The sequence below is a fragment of the Sylvia atricapilla genome, chromosome 19 (genome assembly GCF_009819655.1).
Source record: "Sylvia atricapilla isolate bSylAtr1 chromosome 19, bSylAtr1.pri, whole genome shotgun sequence".
NCBI lineage: Eukaryota > Metazoa > Chordata > Aves > Passeriformes > Sylviidae > Sylvia > Sylvia atricapilla.
In genome coordinates this window covers 5,217,533-5,237,222 of record NC_089158.1, presented here as the reverse complement: position 1 = coordinate 5,237,222, position 19,690 = coordinate 5,217,533, and the positions used below count along the sequence as shown (strand labels likewise).

The window sequence follows — 19,690 nt, the reverse complement described above, 5'->3', positions numbered from 1 at the left end:
CCCTCCAGCCCTGTGTCACTCCCTCTGCAATAAAAGAGTTCCCTGCATCTTCCCTGCGGAGAAGGAGGGACATACTCACTTGGAACAGGGAAGAGCATTGTTTAGTGATGTACGCTTTCAGAGCCATCACAGGACGGGATTTGTAATAACTTTTAGCTCAGGTTCATAGTCCAATAGGAAGAGGTCAGCATTGAAGCAGCTGCTTTAAGACTGCTGCTCTAAATGCTGACACTGGATTTACCTCCAGCTCTGCCTGAGTGGCAGGTTAGCATGCATCATTTGAGCCTTTACATTTGGAATCCACCTCACAGTAGATTTCAACGTAAAATTGAAAATTTGGTGGGGTTTGAGCATTTCATTATTAAGAAAACTAATAAAAAATCCTGATAGATACGAACAGCACACAAAGAAGCAGAACAATAATTTAAGATGCCTAAAGCATGCATTCATATTTAGTATTAATTTTCCTGTCACAGGAAACTTAAAACTATTCATGTAACTTAAAAACATATTTAAATCCCCAGCAGCCTTCACATGGGTGTTGAGAGGAACATGGGAAAGAGGTAAAAAAGAAAGGTCTGCTTCTGACATTTACTGGGTTCAGCCTTAAACCCCCAAATGAAGACAATCTGCCATTTGTGAGGTATTACTGCACTTCCCTACTGATTGTGCTATAAATAGAGCCCTGTTTAAGAAGTGCCTCTCATTGGAAAGCAAAGGAAAAGTTGCATTGCAGCGAGTGCTCATTACATACACACCATCTGCGAGACAGAACCATATTACTCAAATCGACTTGAAATAAGACAACCACCACCTGCAATTAAACTCCCTGCCCTCAACAAAATAAGCTGAAAAGCTTGGAAAAAATATACAGCATTGCAGAAAAGAACACAATACTCTGTTTTCTGATGAAATAAAAGACCCCACAATGTCAACCCCCTTCAGAAATCACCCTTTGTTCAGTTCCATATGCCCCTATAATCTGAAGAGTGGGCACTGCAGCCTCCAGATCCACCACCAGTGACACCATCCTGCAGCTGTGGTGACAACATTCACGGGGACAGAGACAACAAGTGTTTTTCTCACATACAAGAAACAGAGACAAACACATAGAAATCACAGTAACTTCTTTATTATTTAAAATGTTTAGATGTCCATTAGTTTCTGGAGTACTACAGGCCTTCCCCTTGTTTCAGGTACTATTTTTCATTTTATAATGCATACAAAAACTTTATTACATACAAGACAGACTTGTTTTTGTAAAGTTCTCTCAAAATTATTTCTATGTTCCAGTTTAAAATGTGAAGAGTCATAGAAAATAAAAAAAAAAAAAAACCAAAAACCAAGAGACAAGGAATTCAGTATTCTAATTTAGCTTCTCCTTGAAAACAACCTTGAAAACCATGTCAGCAGCTCTGTTCTGTGTGCATGGAGACTGAAGCTTCAAAAGAGAAAGAATTTTAGAAAAAGCAGAAGAAATCTTTATAGCACAGCACAGTATAAAAGAAGTGCGTGCTTGAATTGCTGAGCAATACTCACAAATATACAACACAATTTGTTCTCAGATATAAAACTTGACTGACAGGAATGGAATGTGTCATAGAAACATTGCAAAAAGACTACAGAATTGAGTGACAAGGACAAATGCTTCATTTATACTAAAAATGTGAATTACTGGCTGCACGTGCCAACTGAGGTAATCAGAACTGTCATTAGCTGGTGGGCACGTGTGAAAGGATCTTCACTCAAGTTCATGCAGAAACACTTCACAACCAAAAACCCTGATACTGACATTTACATGCCTTCTTTGGAAAACTTGAGCATACTCACAAACTGTATTTACTCTCAAAAAAAATTTTTATACCTCCTCATTCCCCATTCTATTATTCTGAATAGAACTTCACATCAGAAATTGCAGAAAGCCACGGAAGTTAATTATGCTTAATGAAATAGCATAAACAATTCCTCAGTAGAAGCTGATGCATGAAATAACCTTTTAGATGAAACATCTTTCTCGCTACTTTCCCTAACACCATGTTTAGGGGAAGAGGATGAAATATTTCTAACGCAAAGGCCAGCCACCACAGAGTGCAGCTGATGCCTCCTCATCAAGGCTGAAATGACTTGGGTATGCTCAGCACAGGTTCTGCATTAGATGGGCATAAGCTTTCCAGGGCAGTGTCCAAAAACTGAACAGGAGGAATCACTGGGAGGTTAAGGGACAGGGCTGAGTTCATTCGCTACATTTGTTCTGACAATTAGTGTCCTTCATTAACAGACACTTATCTTTACATTATGGTTAGTAACATATCTAAAAGAAAGTCATCTATGGAATTATTTCCTAAGTGAAAGAGTGCTGGAAAATCACCTGGGCAAAAACTGTAGAAGTGGAGGCTGGTGTTTTACTGTGTACCCTGTTGATGCTGAGAGTAAGTGGGTTTTTTTGGTTTTGGTTAGGGATTAAATTCTACCACTGGGATCTTTTTCTCTTACTACTTTCAGGTACCTCAAGAGAGCCATGTCTGAGGGATACAGTATATATTAAACAGAAAATGGAAAGGAAAAGTTTTAAAGTCAGGAAGGGCAGAGGGTTGTGAAAATACTCTTTTTTTAAATTAAAAAATCCAAGTCATTACAACTGTAAGGAACAATCAGTCTAGGCATGGCACCAGGAAGCCCAGATACAAAACTAGTCTGTATTACTTTGGTCTCCAAGCTTCAAGCAATGCTTAGGCACAGCAACAAAAACACTGGATGTCCTATTCTGGACAATCTTTTGAAGAAATACACTGTTTTTTAACTATGGCAGGAAGTTAATCCTATGTTCTCTTCTAGGGAAAAAACTGACCACTGGAGAGTAAACCTCAGTATCCAAAGTCCTTCCATACTTTTCAGGATGAGACCTCAAACCGACTGCAGCTGTGCACATGATTTAGAAACAAAACCAAACCAAAACCCAACTACACCAACACAAACAAGATACCTAAAAAGGCACTGAAGAAATTGAATCTTTCAAAGGCAAAGTTAATTTATCAGGCCATGACTGGCTCTTTTCCATATTCATATGCAAGAGTAAATAAGAAATGTAGAATCTGTTTAGCACCCAGAAAGTGTTAATCCATACTCACATCCAAGTATGTAAGACTGAGGTAAAAGGCAACGCCTTCCAAGTTACCAAACAGAACTGGAGAGCTTGCACGTGCAAGCAATCTCAACTGCTGCGAGGATTTGACATCAATCAGACACTGCCATTTCTTTTATAATGCACTTCATAGCTGACATTTTAATACTGTCAGTTCTTATAATGGATCTAACAAACAGAGATCTGATTTGAGAGGGAAAGGCTTCCCACTTCAAGAATTTTCCAGCATTTCCACTTTGTTTTCGTCGAGTACAAAGGGAGAAGGGAATTCTTTGTTCTTCATGTACACCTCCAGACCCTGAGAAGGTGTGAGAACAGTATTGTTAGGCTGTAAATGCACTATTTTAAGTCCTCAAGGAATGACTGACAAAGGTCAGGGACACACAACAGTTACAGAAAGTGTTTCTTGGTTTCAAGAAGCAGAGGTGCTAAGGGACCCTAAAACGTAATGTCAGAAAGAAGCTTCTTGGGGAGGCAGCATGGGAAGATGTGTCCTTAACTGACATTAGAATAATCCTGGCAAAGGAAAGTCAAATTGCCTTGTCTTCATTTTGTTCTGACAACCTATTGATTGCAATGAATTAGCTACCTGCATGTGTTGGGGAATACACCTGGTGCAGGCAGCTGGTTTGCAAGTTAACAGATGTGGAAACCTAGCAAAGAGTGCCCACACATTCTCCTGTAATCTACTATTTCTCACCCTGTCCTTACAACACAGGAAAGTTCCTATTCTCATTACTAAATGGAAGCAGGTTTCTCAGGATCAATTATTTTCAGAGGGACAAACTTGCGAAATGGCTTCCCTAAAGCCAACACGCATATCACAGTTCTCAGTCAGGATTCACTTCCTGTGGGAGATGAGCACAAATGAGCACAGAACCCATGGATTTTTCTAATTTGAATATTCTGCACTTCTCATTAAAATCTCAAAGTGCTCATGAGTCTTAATGAAATTCCAGCCTTGTTGCAAATCTCATTTTACAGATGGCTAAAACTGAGAGCGAACAAATTGTTGAAGTGTGAATCATAATGGAACCACATTATGGTAATAGAGAGCCCAAGTCCCTGTTTCCTTGATCTTACCATTTCTCAGCAAACCCAGGCTAAAGAAAACACCTGTGTTTGGAAGGAAGTCGAATGCATACCTCCATACACTTAAAATACCTCCACAGATGGTTATTCTCACCTCTCCGAAGTAAGACACTAATGGAGAAATCTCACACACAGCCGGAGGATCTTCAGTTCCTGAGAGACTAAAGAAGAGAACACAGGATTAACTTCCTGCCATGGATTTCTTCAAAAGATTGTCCAGAATAGGATATCCAGAAGGGTAAGACATTTGTTACAGTCACATGCACCAGACATTATGTGAAAACATTTATGTGAAAATAAAAAGAAATTCGCAGGTCCCAAATGTTACTCAGCAAAACCACAACACCCCTTTTATAGAGATGTTTTTGAAGTAAAATGAACTTGTGGGTTTATTGAACTATGAGTTGATGAAATAATGGCCCCATGGAATAAAAGCATCTTTCCATTATACAGGATTATGCAAGAAGGTATCCAAACTGGTAATCACTCTAACAACCAATCCTTAAGACCACCTGAGAATCCTGTTGGGGCCACAGTCAGAAAAGCTGTCAGGACATACAAATTAAAATTCCTTGCATTGCTAAATCCAGAGTGATAGAAAAGGCTGCCCCTGTGTAACAAGGTGCTATAGGAAGGGCCAACTCATTACCCCAAAGGATCTGCCAGAAAGAATGCCCATACCTGGGGCACCAACAGTCATAAGAGAAGCAGGAACTCTAATAGACATCAACCTGCATTATCCAGAGAAGACCAGCTGAACAAAAATCACGCTGAGCCACCCTGTGACTACACTAATGCCCAGTTCTGGAGAGCCTAGCATGTGCCACTGGCCAGCTGGCATGGCTGAGCACTCCCAGCAGAGAAGCTGCAGAGAAGGTCACAGATTAATACCTGAGCTTTTCTGGTATCCTGAAACCATTTTCATCCACAAATCTAGCCCCAGCCTTGAGAGCCCAGCGGTAATGCTGGGCGAGGAGCGCTTGCCGAGCAGTGGTAGGAGTATCTTTGTCAGCTGTGTCTGCATTTTTTAGCGGTGAGAACTCCTCTTCTCTCAGAACTTCAAATGCCACAAAATTCCTACCCAGCAAAGGGAAGAAAACAATGATCATGAAAACCAGAGCTAGTGATCAGCCCCACTAATGCAACAACATTCATGAGGAAAGGCTCAGAAAGATATATTTCTGAGAAGAGCACTGTATGCAGCCTGACACATTCAAGCCAAGGGAAGCCTGCTGCTCATCTGAAGAGCCAAGGAGTACCAGGGCTGTAGAATGGAAAAACATAAGAAGCCTTGTCTCTTTGGGATCATAACGGGAGCCTCCCAACCTACTGGAGATGCGCTCAGAGGAGACAAAAAGCAACTGTTCTGCAGAGATGCCATAGAAACATCTTTAGGCAGTGGAGGTTCTTGGACAAGACAGCTCAGAGCACGGCAGGACAGAGAGCACAGCACTGTCCAGAGCTTAGGCACAGCACAAGCAGTGCACTCACTGCACAGCACCTCACCATGCCCCAGAAATGTCCCCTGCTTGGGAGTCTGTAGGTAAGGACCAGCTAGGGATACTAGTTCCAACAAGGGATGCCTCACAGGTGAATGTGAAGTACAGCTGTTTACCAGAAATAGGAATGCAAATTAGAAAGCCCCACAGCAACATCTGTGCATTTCTGCACATCATGTGTGAAGCACAGATGCCAAGGTGGTTTTGAGCTGTTAAAAAAGTTCAAGGAACCACTGCTTGCAAATGAGTCCTGTCATGGCTTATAACTCAGCAGTGTTCTCATCACCCTGGTTTTGTCTTAATTTGATACTACTTTATTTAACACATCAGGAAACGGAGACTGGTTCAAACCTTGAGCTCTCTATTCCAAAGGAAATAATATAAAAACATAAATACTATCCCCAAACAAAGATAATTCAGTTTGCCTGAGGTCTCTCTTTGGCATTTATTTAAGCCTAAAACAGAATCTTCACTGCTGAATTTGAGACCTTGGAAAAACTGATTTTATAACAACACTTAGGCTTAATTGCTAAAATCCTAAATTCCCTAGACACAAGTACCCCTGACTACATATGTCACAGCCCTCCCAGCTATGTTGCAGAACTTGGAAAGTGAACACTGACCGTTCCCACAGCACCCATAACTTGGCCCCACGGTGCTTAAGTAAAGTTTTCTGAGCACAAAGGGCATGAGCTGAGTCCTTGCATAACACCACCCAAAAATGTAACCAGAGTTGCAATTAGCATGGAAGCCACAATGTTGAAAGAACCGATTTTTCCAAGTCTGAATACTCCAATATGGGCTTCACTGGCTTTTCACTCAATTTCCTTTTATTTTTCCCAGGCTGGCAGAGGCCAGGCCAACCAACATCTCCTCAGAAGGATAACCAGTCTGGGAGCACAAGGGTTGGCACAAGCACTGAGTGCCTTGTGAGGTCCCCTTACAGCCTGCTGCATTACTGTTGGATTGTAGCTGGGTGTAGATCCAACAACCTTCCTAACAAGCCACCCACAAAACATGTGCTCCCTGGGATGGCTTGTTTCAGCCTACAGTCATTCAAACAAACACTGAGAAGGGGAGGAGAAAAGTAAAATGATATCTGTCACTAACTTAGAGAACTGGAACACATCAAACACAAACTTCTCCAGCTTTATCCCGTTCGGTTTTAGTGGTTTTACCAGATTTCCCTCCTGGTCAATGTAGGGCACCTTCTTTATGGCTACATGATGCTTCAGCTGTGACTCCCATTTCCTGCAGAAAGAGAAGAAACGGTTTTATTTAGTTCAAGCCCATTTAGAAAAAAAATCAATACACTTGAGGGAAGCAGATGACTCAGTACTGCTCTGGGTCAACTCTCAACTGTTTGTGGGTGTTGCTCCCTCCCAAGTGATCCAAGTCACATTCAAGAAACACTTCCCTGAGCGGAGCAGCCTAGCCATGGCCTTTCTCTGTACCACTGGGACATGACAGAGGAGAGGGAGAACTTTGCATCAAGCTGAAATTGCAGGCAGAGGTTACAAAACAAAGAAAAAACCAAAACGGAGGCAACCCAAATTGTTACCTGATTGGGACGAAAATGGAGCAGAGCACATCCCTCACCCAAGGGTGGTTCAAGCTCTTCAGGAAGGCTGCACAGCTGTTCACTGAATGCCCAGCATCACATCCTCATTCCTCAACACCAACGTGCAGAGTCCACCCACAACTTCACCCTCTCCTGCAAACTCTGTTGCCCCAACCATTTGGTGACATGGGCATGGGTGACATTCCCACTGGAAATCCATGATGTGAGGCTACATCACTGACCACACTGCAGCCTGCACAGCTGCTCGCCTTTGAAGGCCCAGGAAGATCATGCAATGGTATATCTCAATTTTGTTAGATTTAACCTCAGAACCTCTTTCTTGGGTGGGGCCTGGAGTGCAGGCCGGGGCTGTCAGAAACGGGACTCAGGTGTTTGGAAGAAAGAGGAGGTGAAAGGCAACACAGGGGATAACCATAACTGGAATTACAGAATGGGAAACAGGAACACCCGGTCTTGGAGGCATTTCTGGGCTGCACAGCTACCTAGAAGGTCTGCTGGGACTTACTGGGCCACTGCTTCCAGGAACTCAACAGTGAAGAAGTGGTTACAGATGTTGCCAGCACTGAACATCAGTCCCCCCTCAGGGCGCTGCTGCTGTGCAGTCTCCGGGCTGATCTCGCTGTACTCCACCACCTGGTACACCCCGTCCACACAGCACACCACCCCAACAGGCTCCGTGGGGTAGGCCTTCTCCACGACCTGCAGCCACAGCACACACGTTTATGACAAAGAGGAAGAAAATCCCAGGACTATTCCAGCTCCCAACTACAATCCCATGGGACTGTTTGTTGCCTGCTGATCTTTCCAGAGCAGGAACTATAGCTGCACAGGAAACTACATGCTGGAATTGCTTCGCCTCTATGCCCAGCTCTTTCTGCAAAGGCATTTGGGCTGCATATTGGTCAGGGCACAGAGCAGTCTGGAGGCACATTCTGCTCAACAGTTCCAACATAAACCCCAGTACTCAACCACTTAATTAGACAGTTCCTCAGAAGACAAACCAGTTAAAAGCAATCAGCATACTAGGGGACACTTTTCTCATCAAGGACTAGGATCTGGCATTAAAAGAAAGCTGTTTGCAGCTATTAGTCTACAACTCCCCATTTGTCTGAACAGTACTAATGATTCAAGTAACAGAAATTTCTCTTCAGGCACTTGCTGCTTTAGGTTAACAAAATCCAGGCTGTTAAGGCTTTTCCCCTCTTCCACAGCAGACTGTAAAAAATGCCTCCATTAGACTTAAAGGTGCATTTATAAAAGGCAGCCCAGTCCAATATGGCTTCTAGACAGCTCAAGTGCCTTTGAGAAAGAGCTGGGTGTAGAGGTGAAGCAATTCCAGCATGTGGTTTCCTGTGCAGCTATAGCTCCTGCTCTTACTGAAGTTTATTTTCCACAGTACTCCGGGAAGAACACAGGACACCCACAGACAGGGATTTGAAATGCAATGCAGGCAGCAAGCAACACTAAATCTGCTCAGAGTGAGCTGCTGATGGGCAAAGGGTTGAACACTGCAGGTCATGCAAGCTCCCCAGAGCCAGCAGCTTCCAAGCATCAACCAGACCCAAACTCCCTGTGGGAAACCAAGCCCAGTCCTAGCACTGCTTCACCTTTGCACCGCAGTCTGCCCCTTTGGAAACACAGAAACCTATGAAGACTGGATCTGCCATTTTCACGAGGATATTGTCCACACAGTATACATGGACATACTGGATTCCACGTTGCTTCATATCATCCAAGATCTTATTATCCACCAAAGCACGGTATAAGCCACCATTGCCATCTATAATGCAAGAGAGAAGAGAAAGTCTTGGGTCATTAATGACTTTGAGGTGAGTTTTTTTGTGGCTGAGCAAAAGCCAAAAGTACTGAACAAATTTTCTTGAACAGAAGAGTAGAGAATGCTTTCTAGACCACAGCCAGTGGTTTTATTTCCAGTTCTGCCACACAGTTCAGGGGAGCATGTTCCTTATTTTCACCCCAGTTCTCTCACCTGAAGAGTGGGACCATGGGGACCAGCCTCACTGAGCAGAATTATGAGACTTTCTGAAGGCTAGTAGGATTCTCAGAGGGAGAATACTAAAGGGCAAATCTATGCAAAGGGTGGGAAAAGTATTTTACACTTCTCCTCCAGTTCAGGACAAAAGCATATTTATTCTCTTTCTTTGAGAAAGACTAAAATAAATCTTATTCTCTGTTTATCTTCCCCCCACAAGTTCTCAATGCCTTTTTAAAGGCTTGAACTGCAGCTTCAACTGTACAAAAGACACATTTATCACAGATCACCCATTTACAGTTCCTCTTGGGATGCCCCTTTCAGCTCAGGAGAACCACTCTGCAGCTGCAACATGGTCCAACGGGGCTGCTGTCACCAAGTGTCTTACCATGTCTAGACAAGGCATTGCTGTAGTTTTGAAAAGAGTTCATCTTCTCGCTGCATTTTAACCCATTTCCAGCTATCAGCCTTGAGCTCCTGACCTTCACCACAGGAGGCAGCACTCCAGAGACCTCATAGAAAGCTCTGCTAATGCACGTTTTTCCTACCCTGCAGCCACAGCACTCCTAATCCTGCCAACACTCCAAGACTTGGATAAAAAACTTGTGTTGTAGTCAAATCTCCAGCAAGAACTAAACAGATTACCAGCTCCTGATTACCAGCCTGAAACATTAGCAGAGCCTTTCCACATTAACTGGAAGCATTAACCCTGACCCCCAAAGGTCAGGTGCTCTGTGTGCCTGGGCTGGCTGATGGCCCCTAGCAACTATCAACACACATGAAGGTAATGGAAGAGCAAACAGCAGGTACCTGGAGCCATGGCAATTTTCCCTTTCTCCTCCAAGATGGCCTTCCCATCAAAGGTGACAGCAGGCAGCATCCTCTGTTCAAACATGACAACATTGCATCTATCCAAGTTGAAGTAGTTGTGTTGCACAAAAAACTCTTCTGTTGGCCCCAGTGTGAACTCACTTGTCATGATGTACCTGGGCAGGAATGGGGGCTGAGCAATGAGAAAGAACAACACAAGCGAAAGGCAAAACTACAAACTGAACACAAAAGAGAGGAATCCCAGGAGTGTGAAATGAGACACACAGCAACATCCTGTGATGAGAATCTGCACATGAGAGCTCTCCTCCAGAACTCATCCTGTGGGGTCCTATGGGGTCCTATGACCATATCAGAGTATTACCCTACCCTGGCCTAGCTTCACCCAGGACAGAAGAGCCTTGCCCTCAATGTGAACAACATCTGGATATCTGGATGAGCTGGAAAACAAGACAAAGGGCACTAAACAGCCTCATCCACACTAGATTCAAATTTATGTTAAGTGTGAATAGAAACCCTGACCAGTTCACTCTGCCACCACCTCTTCAGTGCAAAGGCAAACAGTATTTCCGTATGTTGGCCGCATGGTTTGTTTTTGTTGTAAGTTTTTCCATTTCCTCCTTTCCTTTCAGGTCCACATTGTCTCTTCCTCCACTGTGGAGTCCCTATATAATACCCAGGGTCTGGCCTTGGCAGAAGAGATCATAGAGTCACCTGCCCAGCCTGAGAGAGAGAATTTCCCAATGGTGCCTTGCACACAGTGGTTTGCCCCAGTTTCTCCCCTCCCCAATGTCTCTGGCCCTCTGGGTTCTCCTTTCCCCTGTGTCTCCACTGGTTGTGGGACTTCAGTGACTGACCTCGTTTTCCCTATAGGTCACTGACCTTACCTGCCCTTTGCACCACCCTCATGCCTCAAGCTCATACTTAAGCTTGAGCCCAGCACATGTTTAGGGCTTTTGTTCTGGATTCCCCTTCAGCTCCTGGAAATAAACCTGGAACTGATATAGTACAAAAACCTTCTTGCCTCTCCTTGCTGAGCTGGCCTCGTGGTGCATGTGGGTGTGTGAGCCTGACTGCTCTGTCTGAGTTTCCCCAAGCTGCCTTTCCACCAGAGAGGCTTATTTGTGCCTAGGCTTCAGCTCCACTCCCAAAAAGCACGCTGCAACATTCCACTGTCCTCCTTCACTACTGTCTAAAAGCTTCACCATCTAAAAGCTTCTGTCAAACTTCAACAATTATCGGCATAGGAATACAGGGTCCTCTGTGAGCATGAGGAAACAACACAGGAGAGCCTGGACCTCAATTCCCCATTTACACCTCTGTAGCACAGCATAGCTTAGGCCCAGATGTACTGGAGCTGCAAACTGCTTCAACTGCCTCCTCACCCCGGGGAGGGAAACTGGATACAGATGTGGCATCCTGGCTTCCTGCAGCACCTGGGATGATGTATTTGCAATTCAGGTCCTGTATGCAAGGCTTCAGGAAGAAGCACAATATGGACTCACTTTCCATGAGGAAACAATGTACACATCAACTTTGACTTAGAATTTGTAAAACAATGTGGCAACCTGAAGCCCTCAGACATCCTCTCTTTCACTGCCAAAACCCTGCCTCAGACCAGACACTGATTCCATAAGGGTATTTTTACATAGTCCTCATGGTCTCACAAAAAACATTTAGCAGAAAACATTTCCAGAAACATCTGCAGTGCCTTCCTCTCACCCACCACATCCCATAGGGAATTCACATTTTGCACTTTGCCCAGGGCTCATGTCTTTTGAAAGACAGGAGCAGCCAGCAGAACTGGCAACTGTAAACAGTAGGACAGCAGGAGGTGGGCTGAACACAAAGCAAGAGGCTTTTTGCAGAGATTATGGACAGGGGCAGGAGGAAGGGTTTGGAAGGCAAGTGCTAGGTTGTCCTCCATGCAGGAACCTGAGAAAGCAGAAATGGATGAAATTTCTTGTAAAGCATTTGAAACAATCACTGAAAAGTGCTGTTTACAGTGTTGCCAGTAGCTGGTTGGAAAGCCAGCAAGGTACAGCAGTTAGGGCTGTGGTCAATGATACAAAGGCAGTACTCAATCCCTCAGGTCTGTGGACATGGACCTGCCACCTCCCATCCCTCTGCACTCTTCTCCAGCCACTGCCATTGCAAATTCTGCAACAAAAGGCTCCCCTTGACCTACCTCTGTACAGCACTCAGCTCAGTGCTTCCTGAGGACAACATGGGCAAGACTGGAATGCACAGACCCCTGTACAGCAGGTCTGGCTTTAGGTCACCTACCAGGGAATGGCACATTTGCAGTGGTGTCTCTTGCCAGCAAGCTGCTCCACTTTGCGTATTCTTTCTGCTTGGATCTGATACAAGTTCTTGCCACTGGGCAACCCCACATTGTACATGCCCTTGGGATAGCTGACTCCCAGGCGGGTTCCTTGTCCTCCAGCCAGGAGCAGCACTGCCACCTTGTTCTGTGAGATCTGATGTAAACCTGTACAGGAAAAGAAGCCCAAGGGAACATAAGAACCTCCAAAGCAATCAACAACCCGTGTTCTTCTCCTGAGCCTTTCTGCAGAGCTCAGGCAACAGCCAGAAGCTGCCAGTTCAAGGTTGGCAGCTCAGAGAGAAATACGTCACTGCACACACAGGAGAAAATTCATTTCACCTCCTGGATGCAGCAGTTTCCTCACCTAAAGCAACAATTGGTGCAAAAACAACAATAAGCCATGAGCAGCAGCTTAAGAGATTCAAATTAGGATACAAAATCTTTACTAGGGAGGTAGTGCAGCACTAGAAAAGACATCCAGAGAGGAAGGAATGTCCCCTAAGGTTTTCAAGGCTTATTTAGTAAAGCTGTAGCTGACCTGGCCTCGGGCTGTTTAGAGTCCTGCTCCAAATGGGAGTTGGGCTAGAGACCGCCAGAGGTCCCTTATTTTTATATCCCAAAGAAGCCAAGTCTCATCATCTTGAGTAAAGCATGAAGATTTCTGGAATCTGCCTTAATCAATTATCTGTACCTGTGCTCCAGCTTCAACAGAAACTGAACACAGCTGCAGTCAGGGCTAGTAACACAGCCAAGCCTGCAGGAACCACAACTTCCACAATCTAACTGAAACCAGTGTCAGTGCTCCTGACAAACCAGGGAAGTTCAGAACCTGGGGGGGAACCAGAGCACATAATTAACATTCAGCTCACTCTCAGACTTTGGCCCCTGCCTTTGCCAAAGTCAGCATCACAATAATGACTGGCAACTGTAAGAATGATTTTTTATTAGAGAACACTTTGAGTTTCTCTGAGAATGCAAGGAACATTGGGCTTGTCCATGGCAGAAGCCACAGCTCTGCTGCAGTAGCTATCAGAGCCTTCTGCCACTGCACAGCACTGAACTGTCACTGCTCCTGCAGCCAAGGACAGCCTGTGGAGCACCCCAGCCTTCAGCAAACACCTCACATCAACCACAGCTGAGGCTAAAACATTCCTGATTTGGACTGAAAAGATATGGGAACCAAAGAAATTGAATTAGGGAAAAAACCCAGGACTGGGTTTATGCTAATCTTTAAATATTTGGCTGTTTAAATGAACAATAGAGCAAAACCACCAAGTGCTGTTTTAACAACCTGGGTTGATTTTAATTCTCTTCAAAACTGCAGCTTCCAGCAATTTTTTCAGCAAAGACTCAAGTTGTCCATGACATTGCAGTAACATGATTCCCCTTCCCATGCTTACAAGTTTCAGTCTTACCACAGCAGTTACACAAGTCTTTCTCTCTAAATACACCCCTTCCAAAAAGGCTGGTGGTGTCCAGGCACACAGGGAGCCAGTTCCACAGCCATGGTTCTGCTGTAGAGCAGCCTCTGGGGTCACAGGGCCACAGGAGTGAGAGCTGGAAGCCACCTCTGGAGATCTTCAATCCTCCAAGTGGGATTAGGAGAGCTCCCTAAAAAGAAACCTGTGAGTGGAAATATTGGAATTTCAAAGTTTCAAGAGGTCCTTGCATAGCAGGGAAGCTTAAATAGGTTTAAATTGGTAATGTGAAAGACATGGAGGATCTGGGTGAGCTACACGATGATGCAAGTAAGACATCCAGCATTTCACAACCAGTATTTCACAACAAACCACAAGCAATAAATGGCTCCTTTGCGCCTCCACTGAGCTGCCTATGAGACTCAAAGTACAGAGCAGAGGATCTAAGGTATCACTTACACCAGGACTACTTCCCCCATCACATGATTTTCCTGCATGCTCAGCTGTTTGCCAGCACAGGGTACCATTGCAGGAGAAGGGAAAGAGCTGAGTGGAGAGGTACCAGAGCATGGCTCCAAACCTCATGCCCTGGCTTGGGTGGTAGCTGTTTCCCTGCTAGGATCCAGCACAGAAAGAACTTATGTAGAGGGAAAAAAAAAAAAAAGTTGCCCTGTGGGACACTCCCAGATTGTTTTGCTCCCTCCCTGGAAATGCTCAAGGCCAGGTCAGACAGGGCCCTGAGCAATCTCATATAGTGGGTGTCATCCACACCCACGGCAGGAGAATTAGAACAAGATAATCTTGTCTTTAACATTCCTTCCAATCCAAACCATTCCATGATTCCGTGAAATGGGCAATTAAAACATTTTTTAAAAATTTATTTTTCTTTAAAATAATCTAGAACTGAAACTTCAGCTGAAGTATTTCACAGCAATTTTAACCAAAGCTGCTTAAGGTCTGAGCTCAGCATTTGCTGGTCTCCATTGCTGCAGCATGAGGGGTGCTGCCTTGGGGTGCAATTGAGTTTCACCCACCAGTAGAACAAGTTGGGCACTTGCCCTGCTGCATCTCCCCCCTGTACTGCCAGGCTCACACCAACACACACACTCGGGTTCTGATGCAACAGACCACATCCCACCAGATCCCAACTTAGACATTTCTGCAGAGCAACGAATTGTGACCAAGGGCATCATTCCCATGACATTCTGGAGTGAAAGCTGTATTGGGAAAGTCAAGGAGGTCCCCACTTTGTCCCACAGCATTAAGGAGCTAAAATTCTCAGTCACAGCTCACAGGGACCACTGCTGGAGTCACCCCACTGAAATGCAGACATCCAACAGGAGACAGCAGTTCTCCAAAGTGCTCCACGCAGTGACAAGGGGATGGGATCTGCCCAAGGGAGAGTTGGCATCTCACATCCATCTCCTGGAGGGGCCTCTCACTGCAGGGACTGAAACCACAACTTCATTGGGATAAACCCAAGCCCAAAGCAATATCACAGATAACATCAATGATGTCACTTTTTTTACAATCCAGCAGACTGACAGGGCTGTATTCCAGAAGAGCTCACCATGGTGCACGTGAACAACCCAGACAGGGGAGTGCATCTTATCATTTACGGCATTCTCAGTATTTATGGTACAACTCTAGAACCCAGAAAGTTTCTCCAAGTTCTGATCTTAGATCACCATGAAAACAAATAAGAAAAAAAAAAAAAAAAAAAAAAAAAAAAGTAAGTAGCTCTGCTCTGACTTCCCAACTGTAAAATTACCAATATTCACAACTAAAGTTTGTAAGAACTGACTCTTCTGGGTGCAATGGAAAGATGTATCCACTTAAAAAAAAATCCACCTTATTTTCTGCAGCACATGAAATACAAACAGCTCAACTAAAGAGAAAATGTGGCTGCTGAGACACTCACCAATGCTGCCGTCAGTCCTACTCTGCATAAAAAGTAAAAAAAAAAACCCAAACAAACAAACAAACAAAAAAAATAGATTTTGTAGGAGGAACAGACTGGTCTTGCAAGAAAAGACTGATTTCTCATACTGAACAGGCACATGAGTCCCATTATAACAGCGGCCAGCAAGAGAAGAAGACTCCAAACTTTTCAATTCTGCAGAGCAGTCAGATAACCAGAATGCCATGCAGGAATGCTGCCACATTTGCAAGGACACACAGCAATGCCCGGAACAAAGCAAGAACAAAGCCTTTGCTCCTGACTGCCCTCTTCCAGGAAATAAAATCCAGATCATAAAAACAAACCGAAGGAAACAGAATATCTGTGTGTACCCCTTCTGGTAGAAGATCTGCTGCCTGCAAGGCTGAGGTGGCCTTGAGCACTCGGGCTTTAGGGCCAGATGATTTGGGCACAGTGGCAGGATCTCAAACACATTAGACCTGGGCTGCTGCAGGCAGCTCTGGCAACCAGCAAGGCCAGCCCACACAGGTAGCCTGGCTTTCCTTTCTCTTCCAGGCTGTGGCCAGTGGCACAAGGCAGACACACCAGCTCCTCACTCACCTAGCCAGCTGGGGACAAGTGATCCAGCTTGATAAAGCTGTTAGTTTAACTGTGGGGCCCTGACCCAGCTCCATCTGCCTTTAGGGCAAAAAAAAGAGCCCCTTCCTCCTCACTGTGATACCCTCAAATAGCCCTGCCAGGATCGACTTGGGAGTGTGGTGGATGAGAGGCTCAGCATGCCCTGACCAAGTGCACTGGCACTCAGAAAGCCCCTGTGCTCACAGCACAAGATGCAGCAGGTGAGGGAGGAATTCCCTGTCCTGCTCAGGAAAGACCCTACCTGCAGTGCTGCCTTCAGCTCTGAGGTTGTCAGCATGAGAAGGACACAGAGTTGCTGGAGCAAGTTGAGAAGGCCACAGAGATGCTCCAAGGGCTGGAGCCCCTCTGCTCTTGGAGTCAGGCTGGGAGAGCTGGGGGTGCTCACCTGGAGAAGACTCCAGGGAGAGCTCAGGACCCCTTCCAGGGGCCTAAAGGGGTTCCAGGAGAGCTGCAGAGGGACTGGGGATAAGGGATGGAGGGACAGGACAAGGGGACATGGCTTCCCACTGCCAAATGGCAGGGATAGATGGGATACTGCAAAGAAAATGTTCCCTGTGAGGGTGGGGAAGGCACAGGTTACCCTGGAACCCTGGAAGTGTCCAAGGCCAGGCTGGACAGGGCTTGGAGCAGCCTGATCTAGTGGAAGGTGTCCCTGCCCATGGCAGTGGGTGGTGTGAGGTGGTCTTTAAGGTCCCTTCCAACCTAAACCATTCTGGGATTCTATGATTCACTGTACCAGCTTATGTTCCCTCCATCACCACTCAGCCCCATGAGTGGAGTCTGACACAGCAGAAAAGCTCCTCTGCCCTGTGACTCTGATGCTTCTGTTTCTGCTTGGAAAATATGACTCCCCTGCCCATATATCCTCACCTCTTTACTGGCAACGTTGGGCCAAGGCTGTGCAGCCACTTGTAAGAATTTAGGCAAGTATCTCTACAACCACAAATTTAGGCAAGTGTCTCTACAGGTGGTTTTCCTGGCTTTCTTTTTTTTTTTTTTTTTTTTTTTTTTTTTTTTAATTAAAATTGTTTTTTAACAGTACTGTTATATTTTATAAAGAAAGCTCCAAGACACATATGAGTCCTTATAAATAAGAGTATGCACTTATAAAAAAGTACAGGATATCAATGTAATATTTACATGCTGTGGGAAGAGCACATCCAGCCACCATCTCCCCCATTACCCCTAGCTTTCACACATCCACATCTACCAGACTCCAAAAACCATGGACTATGGACTTCTCTGGGCTTATTTCATCCTCTTTGCTCCCAGATCCTATCAGTCTCCTGCTGCACAATGACACAGCATGGATGGGGATCAGCACCTGAGACAGGCCTTTGCACCTGTTGGTGGGCTGGGAGCTCATCCTCCCATGAAGGCAGCTACCCAGTTCAACAGCAATGAACCACCCCCGCTCCCCATTCCCACCCTCCCCAGGGACTGCTAGTCATGGAATACTTTGGGTTGCAAAAGACCTTAAAGACCATCTCCTTCCACCCCCTGCCATGGGCAGGAACACCTTCCACTATCCCAGGTTGCTTCACAACCTGTCCAACCTGGCCCTGACCACTTCCAGGGATGGGGCATCCACAGCTTCTCTGAGCAACCTGTGCCAAGGCCTCACCACTCTCACAGGGAACAATTTCTTCCTAATACCTAATCTAACCCTGCCCTTTGTCATTGTAAAAGCCATTCTCCTTTGTCCTGTCATTCCATGTCCTTGACCAAAGTCCCTTTCCAGCTCTCTTGGTGCCCCTTTAAATCCTTTAGTATTACATATTTTTCATGACAGGTACAGTAAATCATTCTGACAGAATACCCCCATACCCTCTAAACAGTATTTTAAGTGTCATGTCCATTTGTTTTTTGAACACCTCCAGGGATGGTGACTCCACAACTGCCCTGGGCAGCCTGTTCCAGTGCCTGACCACCCCTTCAGTGAAGAAATTTTTCTCAGTATTCAACGTGAATCTCCTCTGACACAACTTGAGGCTCTTTCCTTTTACCCCATCACTTGTTAAGCGGGAGGAGAGACTGAGCCCGACCCGGCCACCACTGCCCGTCACGGAGTTGTAGAGATCTGATGCAGCCAGGCGGAGCCTCGGCCGCTGCATTTCATAACGCGGAGTGACACGCGGTGTCTCACGGAAAGAAGAGGACACCGGCAGCCGGCGGGAAGGACAGGAGCGTAGCTGCGATCCCGCTAACTCCCTCCTTGCCCGACCCGCCGTCCCCCGGCCTCGGCAGCACACGGTGCCGGCCGTGGGCCATGCAGCGCCCCTCGGTGCGACTGCCAGAGGCGTCTGCAGCGCCGGGGCCCCGCCGGGCGCAGCCCCTGTCCCGCCCTGGCTGGGACTCGGCTGCCGCAGACCGCCCCCGCCGGACCCCGGCAGCCCGGGCACGGCGGCGACAGGCGGCCCTGCGCCCCGCTCACCTTCCGCCTCCCAGCGCTGCAGCGCGGCGGGGCCGCTGCGGCGGACGCTGCCCAGCAGCTCGGCGGGGAGCGGCTCCATCCGGCCGTCCAGGCGCTCGGGTGGGCCGTGCTGGCGGGCCCCGGCCGCCGCCGCCAGCCGGCAGTGCTCGCCCAGCCCCGGCGGCAGCGCCGCCAGCAGCGCTCCGCGCTGCGCCGCGTCCAGCTCGGCCCAGAAGCGCAGCAGATGGCCCTGTCCGCACCGCTCCAGCCGCGCCAGCACCTCCTCGGGGGGATCCATGGCGGGGGCAGCCCGGTCCGAGCGGCGCAGGACGCGGCGGCACCGGGCGGGGCGGCACCGGGCGGGGCGGGGCCAGAGCTGCCGTCCCGGCCCCGGAACCCTCCCCGCCGCTGGCGGGAACCGGCGCGCCTTCCTTGCCCAGGGGAGCCCCGGGGCTGCGGCCAGCGCAGCGCTTCCCCCACGGAATCACAGAATACCCTGAGTTGGAAGCGGCCCTCAAGGGTCATGGAGGCCAACTCCTGGCCATTCACAGCTCCATCCCCAAGGTCACACCATGGACCTGAGGTTGTGGTCCAGACAGTCCTGGAGCTCTGTCAGGGCCCTTGGCCACTCGTGGCTTTGTCGGCAGCAGGAGAGTGGAGTTTGTGATAGGAACAGAGTGATTGCTAGATGGATTCTGACTGGAAGCCTTGCAGCATCTATTGGACTTCCATTTAAGCCCCAGATGATTCCTTCTATTTAAACTTGCTGTGCTAGGACAGCAGCAGAGGCAGCATGGTGAGACAGGATGCAGTGATTGCCATTTCCTACTCATATCA

At 46.7% G+C, this 19,690-nt stretch overlaps 1 protein-coding gene across 1 annotated transcript; it reads right to left on the bottom strand.

The window, feature by feature from the left end:
• Positions 1 to 1,110: 1,110 nt before the first annotated feature.
• On the bottom strand, positions 1,111 to 19,190 carry UAP1L1 (UDP-N-acetylglucosamine pyrophosphorylase 1 like 1). The gene is made up of 9 exons (XM_066332605.1): positions 18,875 to 19,190; positions 12,423 to 12,627; positions 10,119 to 10,294; positions 8,923 to 9,095; positions 7,821 to 8,014; positions 6,844 to 6,984; positions 5,126 to 5,311; positions 4,329 to 4,395; positions 1,111 to 3,440 (listed from the first exon to the last, which is right to left on the bottom strand). The coding sequence occupies exons 1-9, from the start codon at positions 19,149 to 19,151 to the stop codon at positions 3,354 to 3,356; spliced, it is 1,506 nt and encodes a 501-aa protein (XP_066188702.1). The 5' UTR covers positions 19,152 to 19,190; the 3' UTR covers positions 1,111 to 3,353.
• Between the last annotated feature and the right edge of the window lie 500 nt (positions 19,191 to 19,690).